The 22,114-nt window shown below is 37.2% G+C and overlaps 1 protein-coding gene across 50 annotated transcripts in view; it reads left to right on the forward strand.

Annotated features, from left to right (window-relative positions):
• Positions 1-22,114, forward strand: part of EGFEM1 (EGF like and EMI domain containing 1) — a 688,205-nt gene that overhangs the window by 538,688 nt on the left and 127,403 nt on the right. For 39 of the 50 annotated variants that reach the window (XR_014824261.1, XR_014824260.1, XM_084990208.1 and 36 more), the window contains 3 exons: positions 12,883-13,014; positions 18,321-18,449; positions 20,814-20,939. Coding sequence is in view for 46 of the 50 variants with exons in the window: in XM_084990208.1 (XP_084846334.1) it covers positions 12,883-13,014; positions 18,321-18,449; positions 20,814-20,939 (387 nt within the window). In the remaining 4 variants the exon portion in view is untranslated. Of the gene's footprint in view, positions 1-12,882; positions 13,015-16,381; positions 16,588-18,320; positions 18,450-20,813; positions 20,940-22,114 lie in introns of all 50 variants that reach the window. The other 11 variants (XM_084990201.1, XM_084990216.1, XM_084990182.1 and 8 more) reach the window with 2 other exon arrangements.

The raw sequence follows: 22,114 nt of genomic DNA on the forward strand, positions 1-22,114 counted from the left end.
TTAAACTCAATTAAGTAATGGGCTCCTTTGTCATCAGTCTTAACTTCATCTTCCATGGAAAACCCATTGCACTTACAGTTCATGAGATGCCAACCTTTCATTTCTTCGTGGGGCTGAAGGTAATTTGATTTATGCCTTGCTGTAGTTAAGATGCCCATGTCTTCAAGCATTTTTGACTTGGAGTTAGAGGCTAAGGTCAAGTTAACAATGGTAATCTGTCTCTCAGTAAGCAAACAATGAATCACCATTTGGATTTTAAGACCATGGTAAGCTTTGACTTGGCAGCTCAGTTCAAAGGTTGTCAGCAAAATGTATGAAAGTGGCCTGCATCTGGGACTTCTGATCGTAGATGTCAAGGATTTCCTAACAAGGCCACCAATGTAGTTGTGAATAATTGGTAAGAAGGAGAAGTGGTTAAAGAAGCATTAGTCCCATGCCCTGTTTAGGCTGGATTGATTTGATCTAGACTTAATAATATTAAAAGCTCTTCTAATCATTCCCAGGACACAAATGAAAATGCTTTCAAAATTATTAAGGAAGAATGTGACTTATTCAGGATAGTATTTAAGGAAAGAGTGATAACATGAAGTAGTTCCTCTCAGTCCCTTACTTTGAACCAAATAAACTACCATTAGAAAGGGAAAGAGCTTCATGAAGAATTGCAGTATTTTATTACTAATTGAATCAGAGTTTGTTTTGGAGAGTTGGCAGGTAAAGTAGCTGAAGTTGAGATGAACAATTCATAAAAGTTAGGGGCCATTTTCTTTCAAGTATCTCGTTGTTCTTATTCTTAAGGAATTCACACAAAGTGGTGGCTTTGAAATAAAGAAAACGCTAAGATCTAGTCAATTTTGAGTTTTTTTTTTTTTGAAATAAATTCAGTGCCTGCTGCATAGTACACATTGAATTAATACTTGCAAATTGAATGAATGAAGCCACAGTGGATGTTTATGAGTGAATGTATCTGTCTTCAAAATATTGGCATTAAGAAAGGGCATTTGTTTTCACAAGCCATGGCCTAAAAACAATGATTTTTATGATTTGAACTGACAATCTGCTTACTCTACTACGGTTATTTGATTTTATTGCATTATGCAAAATAACATTAACGGCTTTCTTTGTATTTTTTTTAATGCTTCATTTTTCAATAGTGATAAAAGAATAATAATATTGAGGATAGATGTCTCTTTGCCAAGTTAGGTTTCAAGCTGATCACTAATACAGAAGTTTCATTAGTATATGAGAATATCATTTGTTGACTTTCATTGACCTTAATACTGATACGAAGAAAATTTTCATTAAGGACTCATGTTATATGAATAGCAAATATTAACACTCTAGGATAATAGTGAGGAACAATTGCTTCTCTTCAGGTAGCAAATCTGAAAAAAGAAAACAATTGCTATTAGTTGTGCTTCTCTTGGATTCCATAAATTTATCTTGGGTATGCATTGAAGGGAGTACTAACACACTTGAGCTGAAGCAGAAACATTGGAGTTTTTGGGATTCCAAGGTTGCTTGCCTAACCTGTACCTGGTCTGCCCTTTTTCTCTAATCACCATATTGCTCATCATCCAGTCTGTGAGTTTTGAGCAGATAATATGGAAAGCTTCCATTACTCTTTCGAAGTAGAATTCTTGCATCCAGTATGATTGGTGCCACCCACTAACTCAGTGGATTGAATATGGGTATCCTTTCTCTATACTCCTCCTATCCTTCAAATTCTCTAGATTTTGATGAAAGCAATGATTGGTGACACAGCAGCTCAAACTTAGTATCTAATTGTTTCATAGAGAAGCAGAAAGTTATAGGATCTAATCTTACTTATCAGCTGCTATGGTTTTGAATGTAGCATAGTTGACTTATTATATATACACTCATGCCAAAGTAGAACGCACCAGAGTTCCATAATTGTAGGTGTTTTACTGACCGTTTTCATAATAAAAATTACTTAAAATACAGGAGTTCCCGTCGTGGCGCAGTGGTTAACGAATCCGATTAGGAACCATGAGGTTGCGGGTTCGATCCCTGCCCTTGCTCAGTGGGTTAACAATCCGGCGTTGCTGTGAGCTGTGGTGTAGGTTGCAGACGCGGCTCGGATCCCGCGTTGCTGTGGCTCTGGCGTAGGCCGGTGGCTACAGCTCCGATTCAACCCCTGGCCTGGGAACCTCCATATGCCGCGGGAGCGGCCCAAGAAATAGCAACAGCAACAACAACAACAACAACAACAAAAAGACAAAAAGACAAAAAAAAAAAAAAGAATGTATACATGTATGTGTGACTGGGTCACCTTGCTGTGCAGTAGAAAATTGACAGAACACTGTAAACCAACTATAATGGAAAAAATAAAGATCATTTAAAAAAAATTACTTAAAATACAAAATTAAGTAGAGCTATGAAAATGACAAAAAACAATATAGGCTTCAGAGAGGTGACTTTCTTAGAGTAACACTGGTCAGAACTGATAACTCCCAATGCTTAGTCCAGGTTTCCTCTCACTGTACTACCTGGTTCTGTGAAATGAGAGAAAAAAACATAGATCTTAGGTCCTGTCTTAAGGGCCCACAAACCAATAGGCTATGTTCCAATCCTCCTATTAGTGCAGTAACTCCTGGGAAGAAGTATAATATCATGTCTGAGAAAATGATAGTCATCAATACTGACTCAGCTTTGGATAAATGACATCACTTTAGTTTCTTCTATAAAGTGAACATAATAATAGATGTTCCCTCATGAGATTGTTTTGGTTATCAAATAAGATAATACAGGACTTAGAACAATCTGGCACATAGTGGGTATTCAGAAAATGTCAGCTCTTTAATCATGAGCCTTTGCCCAGGTCTCCAAGTCACTCATTTCTTATAACCTGCTATCTGCTCATTCTTACCTTCTCTGATTTATGCAAACCTTTTTCCTCTCTCCACTTAAATTCCCGCATTCAGAGTATCTAACTGGAGGTTAAAGTCTCCTAAGCACAATTTTAACCATGCTGCTTACATTTCTTTTAGTAGCTGAGTAAAACATAAAAGAAGTTTGAGAAATAGTCATGATTAATTAACCCTTGGTTTTCAGAGTAGATATATTTCTTCTGTGGGTATTACTATAATCCATTGCTATTAAATTGAAATGTTAAAGATCTAGAATTTTTATATATTGTTTGACTTTTATCTGGAGCACTGATGAAGAGGAGATGTTGTTGCTAGATATTTATTAGTACCGTCCGCACATCTGGAGGATGGCCCCTACCAGGTTCCACAAAAGGGGCAACAGCCAACATCAATGCCCTGGTGAGATAGCTTGATGACCATGGCATATAAGGTATCCATTGCAAAAGAAACATTATCACTTTGACTTCAACACTGAAACACTCCGAATGTTTTCTTTGGGATTGTACTGTATATACGCATACACTCAGAAAACAAGCCTAAAAGAAAGGAACCAGGCAGAACTTGCTTTCTGGACCTATCCCAGCCCCATTGTCTTAGGTTCATTTCCTTTTTCTGATGCACATGCTGCTTTCCAGTCCTGAGACACTGTGCTACCCACACTCTGTAGCTCTTGTAATGCGCCTTCCCTGTCAGCCTCCCCTGTCCAGCCAATGCTCTAGTCTCCAGGGTAAACTGAAAAGGCCTGTTATAGAAAACATAAGGATGACTGCATGCTGATTTAGATTTACTTATTGGCTGTGGCCTTCTGAAGCCATTGTCTTAATATATTTTAGCCCATTTGTTACTGGAGTATGAGTATATTGGGCCATTTTGGGAGATGCCATATGGCAAATAACAAGCAAAAAATAAATAAATAAATAAACCAATAAACAATGAAAGAAATATTTAGGAACAGAGAGAGCATTCCCTCCAATCACTTGTACAATCTGTCATCTGGTTCTATCCATTCCATCTCAAAGAAAATCTCTTGGTACAACCCTATATCCATCCTTTTCCAGATCTCCAATTCAGGTTCTTGTCCCTTGCTAAGATGCCTGCAATGGTCCCAACTGGGCTCCCACCCTCCAATCCAATACACACCCTTCCATCAGTCTGATCATGATGTTTCTATGGCAACTCGTGAGCACCAGATTAAGGCTTCAGTGTGATATTATAATGCTTCACTTTTAAGAACCAACGCAACTCTTCAACATCATTCTTGTTCCTAAACTTTGTTCTCTAGTCACGAAGCAACTGTATCTATCACTTTCAATAAAAGACTTTACTGAAGTTCCCTGGTGATGCAGTGGGTTAAAGATTTGGCATTGTCACTGCTGTGGCTCAGGTCATTGCTGTGGTGTGAGTTCAATCCCTGGTGTAGGAACTTCCACATTCTATGGGGGAGGCCACCAAAAAAAAAAAAAAAAAAAAAAAAAAAAGACTTTACTCATTCATTCTCTTCCTTTCTGACTGATGCATTTCTACTCTTCCAGATGCATTTCTAATGCTACCTCTCTGAGGACACCATGATTCCCTCATGATCAGGTTAACTATTCTTTTCTTTTAGAGTCCTTAGCCTTTTTTTAAAAAAATGTGTCTCTATTCATAGCACTTGTCAGAATGTTCTGTATCAATTTTTCAAACATCTTCCTGAATCAGTCTCCTAGATTCTTAAAAACAGATAATAGTCTTACTCAATTTCATATTTTCAGTACCAAGCATAGGACTCTGTGAATCATGTAGATGTTGAATAATGGTTTGATAAGCAGATGAATGTATAAACATGCCAGACAGGGAGCCAGTGTTCTGTCTTTGCATAGGATCAGCCTTGCACACAGTAATGCATACTGGACTGGAGAAGCATTCTTTCCTTCTTTTTGCTTTCCTTCACCAAATATTTATCGAGCTACTTCTGTGTTCTAGGGTCTATGTGAAGTGTCAGGCACACAGGCATGTTAAAAATAGTAAAACATTCCCTCTTCACTAGAGGTACTCTCAGTTTTAATATGAAGGAAAAACAGTAAGGTAATAATATGATTTGGGTATCAGTTACATAAAAGGACCCCCTTCATGTTTGTAACTGGACTGTGGAAATATCTTCTACCCTCTCAGGGCCAACATTTGAGATGAAACTTGAGTGCATGTGGACACCCCTGTATTGTGCCCTGACACCTCAGCATGTGCAAAAAGTCTAGGTATAACTTCCTCTAAGTGTCTCAATAGTTTCTGGAGAATGGTGTCTGCTGGGGAGAAAGAAAAGTTCATTGATCTGAGTCAGGACCCCTGGAGTCAGGACCCCTGGACTAGTTTTAGCTTTGCTACAAATTATCTGTGACCTTGGACAAATGGTTCAATCTATTGGATACCTTATCTGTACATTGGGGGTGTTGGTCCACACTCTAGATGTATGGATTTTAATCAGGAGCATATCATAGGATTTTTTTTTTTTTAATGGCCACATCCACAGTATATGGAAGTTTCTGGGCCAGGGATTGAATCCAAGCCACAGCTGTAACACTACAGCTGCAGCAATGTTGGGTCCTTTCACCTGCTGGGCTGACTGGGGATCAAATTCTTTCTTCTTTTTTTTATTATTTTATTTATTTTACTTTTTATTTATTTTTTCCCACTGTACAGCAAGGGGATCAAGTTATCTTTAGAATTCTTTCTTCTGCAGTCACCCGAGCCACTGCAATCAGATTCTTAACCTACTGCACCACATTAGGAACTCCTTATCATAGGGTTTTAAAAACATGTATATATACTCAGACCCTACCAGATAGTCATTGAATTAAAATTAAATCTCTGAAGCTAAGGTCAGACCATGTGTATTCAGGAAAAACAAACGAACATGCAAACAAAAACCACCTATGACTCTGAGAGGCTCTGACTGAGCTATATCTGCTTTTGATGATATCTGAATATCTGAAGTCTCTGGGCCTCTGGCAGTTCCCCACCCTGACTGGAACAGGGAGACTCTAGGCCCACTCCAGTCTTTCTCCCTTAATAGGCTATGAGAACTAGGAACATTGTTTCAAGAAACAATCAGATCTGTAGCTGACATCATAGGTCTTCCTGAAAGAGAGGAAAGAGATGCAGAACAGAGATAAGACCAAAAAAATCCCCAGATACTTGTGGGATGCTGGTAATCACAGCTGGTGCTACAGTTATCTGCAGCTTCTTGAACTTTAAGATGGACCTAGTCAACCTGATGCCCTCACTCCCATATATTTGTTCTCTGACTGAGGCACAAAGATCCGAGTGAGCTAATGCATCAACCTATGAAAAATGAACAATTAAAACAATGAAGTTGTCAGTTCTTTTACTAGATTGCAAATAAATAACCTACCTGTCAGGCTGGCTGCTCTGCTGGACCATTAGTTTAATACAAAGACATTCTAAAGAACGGGTAGATGACAGCTGATCTATCACCAAGCCTTTGATAAAGACTTGAGCAAAATATGCTGTCATAAACCACCTAAGGTCAATCTCAATTTGTGAGAAGTAAAGTATTAGATGAAATTTGAATACACCTCTCTGCCCATCATGAAGGCTATAGAGGCTTTTTTTAAAAAAACTGATGAGATGGTTTTGACAGTCTAAAACACTTGTCTGCTCATGCTTATTTAGCTTGTCAGGGACACTATGCTATTGCAGATGGCCTTGGAGTTTGTAACTGTCACAGCAATCCTGGGAACATACAATGTTTCTTCTTGCCAGGCTATACAGGGTCTTCTCACAAGAAGTTACACTCTGCAATATCAAATAGTAAGACAGTCATGGATTTCCAAACAGAAAGTCAGTTCATTGCATTTTCTTATATGTACGGTTTGAATTCTATATGCCATCTCAGAAAATGTTTGTCAGCCAGATAGATCGCTCATGGAAAATAAGGCAGTCGACAAGACAAATAGAGACAAATTCATGGCATTCTCCTAGTTGATATCTCATTTATCTTTAACTTTTAGTGGGAAAAGTAAAGATATGAATGACCTCTCAGAAGTCACTTTGAAGAAGATAATTCTTATTTCTTGGAAGCAAAAGTATTATTAGAAAGTTTACCCTATAGTAAAGAGATAAGTGAGAGGTAGTGCTTATGGGGTTTTCAAGGTTAGTCAACTTGTCTCTAATTGTCTGTCTTGACTTGAATTTAGCAAATCTGACATCTCAGTTTTTAATAAAAATCATTCAAATGGCTGGGAAGCCAACAAATCAAAAATACAGCATTTCCCCTTCCATAATCTTTTGGGCATTTACTTCTATTCAGGTTATATCTTTGTGGTCAAAGTGATGTAACTTCTACCTAAAATAAAAATAGTCACTGTCAACTCATTCGTATTTGGTTAATATAAAGGGTGAAATCTAGCTGTAATATGGAGAAACAGCTTAAATCTACACAGAAGCCACCCATAGAAGGTTTGTGGTCCTCTGGTTGCCCGGAATACTTCAACTAGAAAGAGGCATCAACTATATTACTTCAAACTGGTTTGACCAGTTCTTCCAGGGGCCCAGGTGGCTAATTAGTAAACAAGGTGAACAAGAAATTTTCAATATAAAACTCCCAGGTTTTCCTACCCACTAGGTTAAACTACAACTTGGCTTATTGTCCAACTTTATAATCTCTTCAATATTACATAGAATGAGCGCCCTTCTCACTTTCTGAGAAGGAATCCATGAGAGAGTTGGGAAAAGTTCAGGGCTCATTCTAAGGCCATCTTGGTGTTGTTCCTGTTTCCACTTTTTAACCATGCCATTTGGGCAAATGGTTTAATATCTGTTTATCTTATTATGTGCACAGTAACACCTGCTTAAAGGTGACCTTATACATAAAAAAATGATGGAGGATAATGTGAGAAAAAGACTGTGTATATGTATGTGTGACTGGGTCACTTTGCTGTACAGTAGAAAATTGACAGAACACTGTAAACCAGCCACAATGAAAAAAATAAAAATCATTAATAAAAAACACTGTTATATAGATGGGGAGACCCTAAAGTTGATCTCTTAAAATAGAAAAATAATTCATTGCATGGAGCACTAAGGAAAGCAGGCAGAACACAATATAGAAAATTCCACTGTGATCTGCATTTAGTCTTTTATTTCTCTCAGGTTAAGCACTTGAGAGCTCTCTTTTTCTGAATCTTAGTGTAGTTGTATCTGTGCATTTAGGCCATACCCCACGTTCTTTCGGAGTTCTGACTTCCTCCCAAGAATCCCAAGTTATTCTCAGATGAGTATATTAAAACCTGTCCATGGTTCCATTAAGTAAAAAAAAAATAAAAATAAAAATAAAAAAAAATTGATGGTAGTTTTAATACTTTTTATACTATATGGTTTTAAATTATTTGTATTGATTTCTATAAAGACTTGTGCTTCAGGCTATTAAGAACATAACTCTATATAATAACATGGTCTCTAAGGATAAATCAGAAGCTACTTAAAATATTTGGAAATACAAAGATTGTGGCAGGCTGAATAATAGACCCTCAAAGATGTGCACGTCCTAATTTTTGGAATTTGTTAATATGTTATTTTACTTGGCAAATGGAACTTTGTCGGTGTGATTTAGTTAAGGATTTTGAGATGTAGGGCTTTCTCTGGATTACCTGCTAACAAAAACATTCTTATAGGAATTCCTGTTATGGCGCAGTGGAAACAAATCCTACTAGTATTCATGAGGATGCGGGTTTGACCCCTGGCCTTGCTCAGTGGGTTAAGGATCAGACATTGCTGTGGCTGTGGTGTAGGTCACAGATGTGGCTCGGATCCCACATTGCCATGGCTGTGGTGTAGCCCTGTGACCACAGCTCCAATTGAACCCCTAGCCTGGGAACCTCCATATGCTGTGGGTGCAGCACTAAAAAAACAAACAAAAAAAGTTCCTATAAGAGTGAGACAGTGGATAAGAGTAGAAAGAAGCAGCTAAATTTCTGGCTTAGAAGATGGAGAAAGTGGCTGCAAGCCAAGGAATACAGATGGGTTCTAGGAGCTAGAAGAGTTAAGGAAATAGATCCTCTCCTCAGGTCTCCAGAAGGAGCACAGCCCTGCCAAACTCTGATTTTATGATATTAGCACCATGCTCTAACCAACTGAGCTAACCGGCTACTGTGAGATAATATATTTATGTTTTTTAAAGCCATTAAATTTGTGATAATGTGTTACAGCAGCCGTAGGAAACTAACACAGAAGTATTTATATTAGTGTAAGCCTTACCTCTGTCTAACATATATACATACCTACCATTACCAACATGCTATTTAGCAATTGTATCAGTAACGCATACGTACCTGAGTCTTCCCCTCTTAAATGTTGTCTCCTCCCTAATCTTTTTTCCCTTTTGCACTACTTATACAGATCTGTTAAATGATGATCTCAAAGAGAAGATGCAGAATAAAACACATCCCATCATGTGACTGCCAATCCGAATTGGGTTCCTGATGTTATTCTCTCTCATAGCACTCTACTCTTATTACATTTTTAAACTAGATATTTGTTTATTTATTTTTTGCATTTTCCTTTTTTAGGGCTGCTTGGGAGCATATGGAAGTTCCCTGGCCAGGGATCCAATTGGAGCTTCAGTTGCTGGCCTGCACCACAGCCACAGCAACGCTGGGTCCAAGTTGGTCTTTGACCTACATGACAACACTAGATCCTTAACCTACTGAGCATGGCCAGGGATTGAACCCCCATCCTCATGGATACTAGTCAGATTTGTTACCACTGAGCCACAATGGGAACTTCAAAATTAGATATTTATATAAATGTTTACTTTATTATGTTCATCTTTCTACTGTTGCAGGCTTGATGGGTTCAAGAACCATGTTTGGTTTTGCTCACTGTTGTAAACCTGACACATAGTAGGTATCTGGGAAATATTTCTTGGTTGATTGAGAACATTCCAAAATTCTGCACATTTTATAAGATGGATTGAAAGCACTCCCTATAATGCAGTCCATCTGGGACCATGAGGAGGGTTTTGTATTAACTTTGCTTCCCTCTGAAGTCTTAGTCAAAGTCATCATTATTTAGCCAGATGAAAATTGATGGATATTTTTCATTATCTGTATATAATCTAAGAAGTACTATAGTATTTCTCAAAAATTCTCTTTAATAACATTAAGAATGGTTTTTCTTGCTTTTATTTCCATTTTCACTTTACTGTTTTTCAATGTAAATTGCAAATTACTTCAAAGACACGTAAACATCCTTTTAAGAACTGACTTTGAGAACTTCAAGAGATCAATTTTTCCTCATAATTATTTATATCTTCTGCAATTTTGATTCCACTGAAGTTCAAGAATCAAAGCTAAGGACATGCCTGAGCTCTTCTTGGGATGGAGAAGTGATCAACATTTGTGAATGTTTTTGTGAAGCATCAAAACATGACCCAGTTAATAAGAATATGGATAAATATATATGTTTTAGTAATTTCATGCCATGTGATTGCTATGCTTATTTTTAGAAAATATTTTTCCTAAAAGCAGATATATATAAAGATGATCTTTAAGTATTAGATATTTTCCCCATATTATTCTGAATGTGTATATGGTTTTTGCCCACATACAGTTGAAATAGTTGATTCTGCTTCTGCATACAAAGGTTTCAATTAGTACAAGTTTTACTGAGGTTTTATAAGATTTCCTTATGTTACTGCTAGGTTACTGCTCATAACACTCTGTGAGATAGTCTTTTATTAGTCCCATTGTAAGAAGAGGAAATTGAGGGTCTGAGAGCTTAAATAACTATTTGAAGCGAGAGACAAGGTCTATAGCTATGCTGAGCCCACCTGACCCAAAGGTCTTCTAGACCAGACAACCTTCAGTGGACCTTGCAGGCCAGAATGTTATTCATGAGTTCTCTCTCTCTCTCTCTCTCAGTGCATAAACAGTTTAAACTAATTTTCTCTATGAAACACTTTTAAAACCCAGAGGCTCATGATTATTTTAAATTGTCAATTAATAGCTAAATTCTATATCTTAATAAAATATTTAAAAACACTGCAAATATTGGACTTCATATCTCAGTTTGAGTTTCAAGTTCTAGCTGAGAAACTCTGCACTGCTCCAAATACATACCATGATAGATAATTCATAAAGAGAGCACTTAAAAGTCATAGTGGCATTAAAACAAGATAAACACCTCAATGGACCAGAAGTGGATCATAACACAAAGAGTAATGTGAGAGGCACTGAAGCTATAGACCTTTTGGAGTTTGGGTTGTTTATGCTAGGGATACGAAAACCAATATTGCAGATCACTTGGAATATCACTTCCCTCAAAGCCTATGTCAATGGGCCCCATACCTCAGGATGGGAGATGGCTAAGTAGGTGGGGATACTAGAACTTATTACACAAACTCTACTGTGTTCAGCATGGCCACTCTGACTCCTTGCTGTTATTACTCGCCTCAGAGCACAGGGTTTTGTGGCCATATTTGCTGTGGGAAGATCAAGCTTTATGCTCAGGTGGCAAAAAATATTCTTCCCAGTGATGGGAAAGATGTGTGGTAACTGCTGTTCTTGGTTTCTGGTTACCAGAAGGCTTTGATGACGCGTACTTTGATTCTTTTTCTTGTTTGTGAGTCTTTCATTAGTGAGCACCTTTCATCGCGTTACAGTGAAATGTACGTGATGCGCTCATGTGTGTACTGACGATGATGTGAAGGAAGGAAGACTCTCACAAACATCCATCCCTGGCCACCTCTGAAGTGCTGTGATCAATTCTTTTGGCTTAGCCACTTTTTAACAAACAAAGTTAATAAACATTTTAGGCAGTAAAACCAGATGTGCTTTTTGGCATAACTGGCAAGCTCAGGGTAAGTGCTTTACAGATATGTATTTGAACCATCCATGATTCTTAGATAAAAGAATGTCTAGACCCACAGCAGACTACATAAACAGCTGTTCAGATGCTGAATCAGATTCTACCTAAAACTTTCTTATTTGTACATATCCCAGCTAAGAAAGGAAGAAAAAAAATCCTCATTTTTATTGGGGGCAGTAATAACCCTATGTTTCCTTGGTCTTTGTTTTTAATACTAAGCAAGTAACCAATGGCTTTAAAGTTATAATTTCTACCATTATTGTCATTTTTACCTCAAGAAAACTGGAAGGTGAAATGTTTTTAGGGCTAGTGGATGCTAATAAAACAAGTAATGCCACAGTCACACAGGGCAGCCAACAAAACACATGAATGCAGCACACAAGACCGTCAGCTTTTCTAGTGTGAGGTCTTTTTAAAAGGTTTGGTCTTTCATGATGCCAGATCCCCTGAGGTGATAAATTAAAAGGTTGATCCAGAAATCAGTATTCAACTTTAGGTCTGCAACAATCTAAATTGTCTGATTTTTTTTTTTCTGAACTTGTCTGAATTGTCATCAGACACAACCATGAAACTCAAAATGTCTCCTTGACTCTGTTTTGTAAGCTGAGAAATACCCAGAAAACCTTTCTGTTTTCCCTAGCAAAATGGCGTGATATTATTTAGAAGTCGGAGGGAAAGCTTTTAGTGCTCGGCCTGTAAAAAGAAAACAGAACAACCAGCAGAGTAGCTGACAAGTGACACAAATACAGTACATGCTAATGCACAGAGAGAAACAACCTTGAGAATTTAAACCGGCTGCACCAGAAAAAAAAATATCTTTATCCAGATATGTGGTCCCTCCTGAATTATACTATTATTTTAGTTGATTTTACCTGACATCACCCTATGATTTTCTTCAGTGACAAGAAAATTGCAGCCGGCCCTTGACAGTCGGTCACAAATTGACTGAACAAAACAAAATCAAACAGTGAAGTAATCCCCAAGTAAATTTAATGAAACCTAAATCCCAAAGGGCAGCACACTTCTGTAGGCAATGGTCTTATTTAATAAATTTTTCCCTGCTTTCACTTTTAGAGCTATATTTACACAGACAAATTTAATTCATTGGGTTTACATTTCCTCTTTCCTTTAGTTTGTCCACCAGGCACATATGGGAAGGACTGTAAACAGGTCTGTCAGTGTTCAGCTGAGAATGAAGAGTGTCACCCAGTCACAGGGAGATGTACCTGTCTGCCTGGCTACCATGGAAACCGCTGTCATCTCCGTAAGTGTGTTCTATGCTTTAGTTGTAATTTACTGAGGAGACACTGATAGGATAGGTCATCGCTCAGATCGTAAAGGGCAAATGTTAATTCAGGCTTCTAATTCATAGCAAATCCTGTGGGAATTTTTATTGGAATGGTTGAAAATGTACCTTCTTGTACAACTTGCTCTCCTACTTTGCTTTTTCTATTCAAAATAATCTCCCCCCCAAAAAAATAAATAAATAAAGAGAAAGAAATAAGCAAAGATGAACCAATTATTAGAAATCACTAGACAGCAATGACAACATACCTAAAGTGATTCATAAAGTAAGTTAGTTCCAGGATCTGCTTAGGAACAATTAAATTAAAGAAATTGTTATTCTGGAATGAAAGTAGTGACTGGTTTAGATGACAAAATGCCAGTTGGCTTATTGTCATGTAATAAAAAAGAACAGTTCCTAGACCAAACACCTTCTATTGATTTGTTAGGACATTTTAACATCGAAATGGTTATAGGAGAACACATGATAAAAAGTCCCAAGGAGCATGTTAAAATGTTCAGTCAGCTACTTAATTTTTAAGCTCGTAATTATTTATAATGTACTTTTTATAGGTTTAGGAATCAAATGATTTGGCCTCAGTTTCATTTTTCCCCCAACTTGGCTGTTGCTAGTCTTTCCCCTCTTCATTCCTGTAGCAGTTTTTTTTTCCTACTCGCCTTTCCTAATTCTGCAAGTATAGGGATGATTTGGGGAATCTTCCCAGAAAAAAAGCCCACCCATAAAACACAGACTCATGGTAAACCTATTGGCTTTCATTTTCCACAAGCCATAGAATGTATCTTTCGAATACCCCTTCTCACATTTGTCCTAATTTTGAACATTAGCAGCTAAAAACACAATTAAGAGTGTATGAAAATGGTTTCATACACTCATAGAACCCATAACCATTGCATATTCCAACTGAAAATGAAGAACTAAAATACAAAATTAGTAAAGTTTCAGTTATTATTATTTTTGGTCATGGCAAATTTCAAGCATGTTTTGGAAATAAGGAGTTATTTCCTCACATTTGATGCTGTCACATTTCTCAGGAAGAATTTCTTCTTGATATCAAGGATATTTCACCTGAATAAGATACAAGTAAGTTACATAAAGCTGCTAGTACTTCCATTTCAGAAGGCCAGCCACCTTGGGTCAAAGGAGGGGGAGCTTCACCTTGTAAAAGCAAGGCTGGGGCAGGGAGCCACTCCCTGACTAGTCAAATTGGCTTAGTTCCAGGGAACACGTGGTTGGAAGTTGCTGCAAAGTTTCCTTGGCAACAGCCACTGTAATTACAGGACGATGAAAAAGGTTCAAGAAAATATCCATAAAAGGTGTAGCTGGCTCAAAAGCAGAAGTTTCAGCAGCCAAAAACAACTGGACTTTCATGTTCTCAAGGTCAGAGTGGAGAATCAAACTTTTCTCTCAGCAGAGGTCAGAGGAAGCAGGTTTGCAGTAGGAATCTCACTACTTGTCCACAATTTGTCAGTCCCCATCTACGTAAAGCATGCAAGGAAAAGCAAACAAGCTGGAGTGTAAACTCATCATGTTGTGTATTTTATGACCAATGAAATTGAAAAGTGACTACAGACCCTAGAAATCTTTTGTTTCTCCAACATGCAATAGCATTTATTAGAGCTCTCTTTGAGAGAATTTAAGGCATGGGAGCCCTCTAAAACCATAAGCGGTTCTATTCACAATATCCATAAGAACACCCTTATACTTGGTTTAGGATGCTTTGAGAAACATGGGACACACAATAGCTCACCTGTGCTGGGAGGAAAGTGTCAAGATGTTAATAGAAGCTTGGCTTTAGTGCTGTTGCTCATAGCAATAAAAATTCAGACAGACCAAATCTTAGTATCTCTCTTTAAGAATAAAATGAACCTGTATAACAATGGCTTGTGTATGTGTGTTCAGTAACCTGATCAAATGCTACTAGGAAAACGCTGAAAAACAGATTCATGGTTTTCGTTTGCTTCAGAGCTAAGTGTCTTAAGATACAGTCACAAACTTGCTTGTTCTAAGTTTCTAATAAAACTCCCAAATATCACTTACATCATCATGGTATACAATAGATTTGAACATTTAAACAAATCAAAACTGTGAATTCATTTCCAAGCTTCTTCCTAGTTTTATCTCCTTCATGTAGAGGAAATGGTGCAAGGATGGGAGAAAATAGTCATCTAATGGGAAAAAACCTTAAGTATCCCTTGCGAAAGGAATGAAATTTCCTGGGAGAAATAATTGTAGAGAATAGAGCAAAGGCCAAGTAATGATCAAAATAGAACTTTAGGAAATGAGGGAGGGGAGATCAAAGACTCACACAAGCCAAAGGAAATTGTTATGTCCTGGGCGCAAGTTTCCTTGTTAAATTTAGTGGACATCTGAGCAAAGGATGTGTGCATGATTCCAGAATTCAAACTTTCACATAGATACAGGGTTATATGAGAAAGTGAAACTGTCAGTAAATTAACTTATTCTTGGGGAAAAAAAGTTATGGGCACTTTTGTAAACATATATTCTCTTGATATAAATTTAATGAGTTCCGGGACTAAGAGGTTAGCACATGTACTATCTTTCAGCAGATGTTATACTCATTAGGAGGTTAATTTCATCAAGTTCAGTGTCCTGATTTCAAAAGGATAATTAAATTGAAGGTTAAAAATCTGGTGCCTTTTATTTTCTATATGCCAAGAAGGAAGAGAAAGGAATAACTTTATCAAATGCAAAACCACCAATCAGATAGTTTGAAAAATGAGTATGTCAAAGAGAAATTCTGTTTTCCAAGTAAGCTTCAACTCAAGCGAAAGTAATCTCAAAGATGTAGATTTTTACACATATCGGTTATATAAATTCATCAAATAATTATATATAAACTCTTTTTTTTCCACTTAACTGAGGGGCTGATTATTTTATAACTATGATTATAGCCACAGAACATTTTCCTCATTAATGTGTAAGTTTCACTTTTTTTTCAGGTATTTCCTTTTTCCCTATTGTCACAAAAATCCATGTCACCTTTTACTTCCCAGTCATGTGACTACAGAATTTCCCAGACCACTCATCTCTTTCTTATTAATTTAACCTCTGTTTTGATGCAACATGACAGCCATGTATACCAGACTTCACTGTTTCCAACCGTGTACATTTAGCTTGCTTTGTGTGTGTTTTTTCTTTCTTATTAAGCACCTAACTTTCTTTTTAAGCACCACACATTGTAGTGATAAAAACTATTGAAAAATTACACTCTAAGAGATTGGCCCAGATAGACATGAAATCATTTTATTTTTGGTGAATAAAAGAAGAGGAGAGACTCTTTATTAATCACTAGTTCTGTTTTTAGGTATAGTCTACTGAATTTTTGTGAGGGAGAAAAATAACTTCTTAGGAGGACTAAAGAATGTTATATACCAAAGAAGTGTCCATTAGCTATGAGAACTGACATTCATTGGAAGGAGAGAATGACAGAAGAGACTATGAAGTGCATCCATTACTTTTCATAGAAAGGAATAAAGAAATACATCAGCTACAACAGGGAAATAATCTTTGGTAGGTGTTTTGCTTTCCATCTCCATCATGGAGGATTTTATTTTAAAATAAAGAGAAGGGAGAGAAGCAGAAGCCATTCTTTGGGGCTGAGACTCAAGGTGAGGCAGTGAGTTTTCAAACAGTATATATATATATAAATGGGGATTATAGGCGATCTGAATCTCAATAAAAGCCATTCTTTGGCTTCTACCTCTGAAATCTGCTATGTGTGCAATACTCAAAAATATTCCTCACCATCTGATTACTATATAAAAATACAGTATAAAAGGGAAGGAAGCATCTTTCAGTCTCTAATCATTTTTAGAGCTGTGCTTCCAAGTGAAGAGTTTCCAAGAGGAAGGACCTAAGGCAAATACCAAAACTTTGCACTCAGGCAAAGCTGGCTGGGAAAGGTTTTGCCATGTGTCCGCCAATGATCCTGACATCATCAATAAAGAATGGTGACCGGGGACTTGGGAGCCATATGAGTTTGGCTGGTTCACACAACGGGCCTGTGATTTTGTTATCACCTCCTTTGGGAATGAAGAACCAGAAGCTCAAAGACAGGATTACTCAAGACCATAACACTAGCAAGTAGAAGATATAGGGTTTGAATCACAGTTTATTCAGAATTTCCTTCAGCCTTCTATTTTAATTATAAAACAGGAAAAAAAGAAAGTTATCTTTAAAAGGTGACAAAATTTTGTGCGTAAATATTTCAAGTCATTTTGCTCCGTAAGCCTCAACTTCCTAATCTTAAATTAAGAGTTGAAACATATGGACATGAGGTCTCGAAATTCAAATGTCTATGATTTAAGACTTTGAAGTCCCAGGCATTTAATAAAGCAGAATATCATGTTTGGAAGTGCTTCAAAGTTAATCAACTACTTAAATGCCTGCTACATTTTCTCTGCTAGGTATTTATCCCATATCTGCTTGAGCTTCTACAGAGATGAGTAACTCATTACCTCCTGCAAAAAGCTTATTTCAGTCCTGGACAGCTGTTTCAGAAAGTATTTCCTTTTTGAGATAAGATGTCTTCCTCCTTTTCTGTAAGACTTCCTTTTCATGCTTGAAGACAGCTCTGTCTTCTTAGGTCTATTTTCTCCTGGCTAAACACTCCCAATCTTTCAATCATTGCATGGATAATGTGGTCTTCAGGTCCCTTTTTGTCCTCTTCAATCACTTTTAATCTTGAAGTCTGGTCATTTATCTGCCTCTTACACAAGTAATCATCATGGTATGCCATGCATTCATGAATATGACAGTAGAAAATTGAGAAACTAACAGAAAATGAAGATGCTTCTTCTGTGTTTGGTGTCATGTTGAATTCTTACTTGTATTAAACGCAGCTCCTTCCAGATAAGACAAACTATAATACTTAAACATTAATCAAAATAATGAATTTTTCTAGGCTGGAATGAAGTACCCCTTATTTGGTGAATTGTCTTTTATTGTGAGCATTCTCTAAATGTGGGTCGATTTCCAAGGAAGCCCATAGTTAAATTTCCTATATCTTATTAGTGGATTGCCTCATGAACTTACTGTCCCCCTCTCTATTTCTAAAGCATCTATCTGTATCAACTTGTATCCTCAGATACGTTCGTACCTTGAATCAATAGCTTGAAATTGAATAAAAATAGTAGAAGAACAATAATGAGAATGTTGAGTTAACCACATATCTATGGGCATGACTTCAAACACTGATTGCTTCAAGTTACAGTATCATGTATGGTTTTGTTCTTCCTCAACAGGATGCCCAAAAGGCACTTACGGCCCTTATTGCCAAAAGAAGTGTAAGTGCCTGAACAGTGGCAGCTGTGACACCATGATTGGCACCTGTGACTGCCCTCCTGGCTTCATCGGGGCAGACTGCAGTCAACGTAAGTCACTTACCTACTATGAAGTCGATATGCTAAGGCAGAGTTTTTAAGAATGGAACTTAGAGAATAAAGGTTGTTGCATTTCATTTACCTAATGATTTTGTGCAGTAGCAGCAAACACCAACTAACCTAAATTTTAGGTTGCAGAATACTTACAATAGGAGTTTGATTGAGAGCTGAAGTCAGTGAAGGCAGCCAAGAGAGCCCTTTGGTTACAACCTCTCTTTCCCCGGCAATGCTAGATTCAAGTCAGCAGGAGAAAAATCTCTTTGGCAAGATCAGGACAGATTCCTGTGTATACAACTCAGTGTCCAAAGTTCCACAATTTCATTTATCCTCAGCAATTTTCCAGCTCAAAATTAAGTAATTCCCCTACTTACCAAAAAGTAAACAGTTCCCGAAAATCTGAAGACCTTAACTACCGATCATAAAAGAACTATTGACATAAAAATCAAGGGACCGGATGTAAATTAGAGATTCCTTATAAATGCACTGGCTTAGGTATTATGGGGATATCCTTAGCAAAGACATTTTACTTTCATCAGATCTGCCATATTCTAAATATTTGGACAGTTTGCAGATGGTAATGATCTTTAGAGAGGATGGAGGAATTGGATGGAGGAGAGTATGTATTGGGGAGATCGTTCTGGCAGTGTGTGTTCTTTAACCCCGATGCTATTGATGAGAATGTTCAGTTTGTGACCCTTTGTTGATCTGTGCGTTTATGATTTTGTGTACTATTCTGTATCTTGTACTTCACATTAAAAGAGGGAAAGAACCATCAAGTGATCTTAAAGATAGAAGGACTGTGATCATGAACTTGAGATTCCTTTATTTGGAAGAACGATAATGAAGTTTGTGATCCAGCAGGGTATAAATAGTTATGTACTAAAGATATCCAGAATTCTTATCTTCCTCACACAGGTAGTTGCTCTTTCTTCTTGGTAGAAGGGTAATTTTAATTACCCTGCTTTAGTACCCTGTTTTTCTGTAAGAGATGAATAAGACAAAGCCTTGGCTCCAGTAGCAGAAAATTGAAACCTAATGGTTACTGCCTCTAAGGTCTCAGTGGCCAAGTTATCTTTGAGTGAAAGCCAACCCATAAATATCTCCCAAAGAAGGTTCTGATGGTTTTTTTTTGTGTTTGTTCTTCAAAGAGAATCATTGGGGAAATTTTCTGATTTCCTTAGGCCAAAGCATCTTCAAAAGTTATAATTTCCCTGAATAGTGAAGGTAGTTTTGTCTTCAGAAAGCTATAATCCTGTACCTGAGCACTTTTCCTTCTTTGCTTTGATGGCTGAGGAGGTCAGAGCCATATTTGCAGTCTACCTCTCATAAGGTCAAAGAATTACGATACTCATTTATGTAAACACTGTTACTATATTTTCCCTTCCCTTAATTCGCACAGATATTTTATCTTTGTTTTATCTGTATTTTGGTAAGCATCTCAATGAACTTGTGGAATGAGGTTTCAGCCAAAAAAAAATGCAAGCAAATTAATAAATGTGTTAATTTATGAAAAATTGATTTTTCATTTGCTTCATTAATATAATTAATTTAATTGATATAATCTACAAATTTGTTGATTTTTAATAAATACATAATATATTTACAAATTAATAAATACATAAATAAATATTTGGAGATGTGAGCATAATGGAGCCTTTGTCAATGCACAGAAGAATAAGTTATAATTTCAGAATGGACTTAAAGAGGAAACATATTCAATGGGAATTCTCTTTGTGGCTCAGCAGGTTAAGAACCCAGTGCTGGCTCTCTGAACTTTCAGGTTTGATCTCTGGCCTTGCTCAGTGGGTTAAAGATCCAGCATTGCCACAAGCTTCGGCATAGGTCGCAGATGCAGTTCAGATCTCATGTTGCCATGGCTGTGGCATGGGCCACAGTTGCAGCTCTGATTCAACCCCTAGCCCAGGAACTTCCATATGCCACAAGCATGGCCATAAAAAGAAAAAAAAAACATAAAAGAAGAAACATATTCAAGATTATTACACACACACACAGGCTAAGACAGCCGTGCAGCAAAGCAAGACTGAGTCTGTAAGTGTCATTTATATCATATACATACATAAGTGTCTGATACTAGATATTTGGGTGGAATTCCTAATGTAACTAAAATTGCACTAAGCAACAATTTGAACAGGTGCTTTTTTTTCTTCCGTTGTTTTTTTTTTTTTAAGTAAACTTTTAAATTGAAAAACAAACTGAAGGCAAATCAGAGGAATCTATTTGATTAAAAGAAAAGGTCACATATTTACACATTTTTAAAAATTTTGACTGGCGAAAAGTTTTAATAAGAAAAATCTGGTTTCCTTTTGCTCTGCTTTGTTTTGCTTCTTCCTGCAGCTTGTCCTAAAGATCATTATGGGCAGGATTGTGTCCAACGGTGTTCCTGTGGCTCAGGACAATGTGACCCTGTGACTGGAGGGTGCCAGTGTCCCCCTGGCCAAATGGGAGCCAGGTGTCAGCAAGGTAACAATGATGGCAGGGTCACCATGTTTGTCAAGGCACTAAGCTAAACTCTGAAGGCAGATGCGTTGCCAGGGCATATAATTAAATGGGTATTTCTCACAACCTTTTCTTCTTAAATGTCACTTTAATAACATGAAAGTACATGCTCCTGTAGAAATATACAGGAAACAGTCTACTGGGATAAATGAAAATTATAAACAAAAACAAAGAATAATTTATGCATACTCTTGACTAGAAGCAAATTTTAAACTAACTTTGGCTAACTTTTGTAAAACAACCTCAAATTGTGTGTCAGAGGGGTCTAGTTTCAAGAACTGGAGTTTTAGGTCCTCCTCAACTTTCAGAAGCCCACTAAAAACTGTAAGGAAAATGAGAGACAAAAGAAAAAGAAATAAAAAACACATGATCTTTGTTTAAAACTGCAAGACTTCTCTTGTCCCAACTCCTATTATTTATTATCATAATAGTAATCATAATAACACAAGAACTATCAGGTTCCATGAAAAGACATGCAGAGAGGACCCTGAGTCCCTCCAGCTCTTGAGTGGACCAGCAGAGTGGCCGATTCTCCATGGCACACACGGAAGGGCAAAGTTAATAACCCCTTGTTGAAAAAAAAGAGTTGGATGCATGGGCAGGCTGCAGGAGATTTCCTAAACTCCACAAGGCATCACAGGGTGGTAGGAAAGTGGGATAAAACCAAGAAGTGCAGACATATTATCTTTCAACTCTTCACTAGGATATAGGGGGCTCTGTGGACTGTCAGCAGCAGCAGCCTTGCAGCTAAAGAGAGGCTAAGCCAACACACACATATACACATCTCATGACTTTGTGTCATATGGAGTATTACTCTGGACCAAAGAGGCATCCTAATAGGTAAAATCATTTTTTTCTAGTCCCAGATCCATACTACCTCCTAAAAATTGCAGGTACACAAAAATTGAATCTGATACACATACAAAACCCCCAAAAAACTGATGTATGAAAAGATCCTTCCCTCATCTTAGAAACAAAATATGAAACCATTTGAAGGATTTTTAATGCAAATTCTGTAAGAAGGAGAAAGGAGAAAAGGAATAGGAAAACAAAAAGCAGACAGACATGGAGCAGAAGCGTTTTGTTATGGAGCCCATAACAGAAATATTAACCGGAATTTCTTCCAAGTATGTGAAGGA

Source organism: Sus scrofa, chromosome 13 (genome assembly GCF_054392235.1).
Source record: "Sus scrofa isolate SSC_HxYL_T2T_F1_AM1 chromosome 13, Sscrofa_HxYL_maternal_Yorkshire_Landrace_v2.0, whole genome shotgun sequence".
NCBI classification, from domain to species: Eukaryota; Metazoa; Chordata; class Mammalia; order Artiodactyla; family Suidae; genus Sus; species Sus scrofa.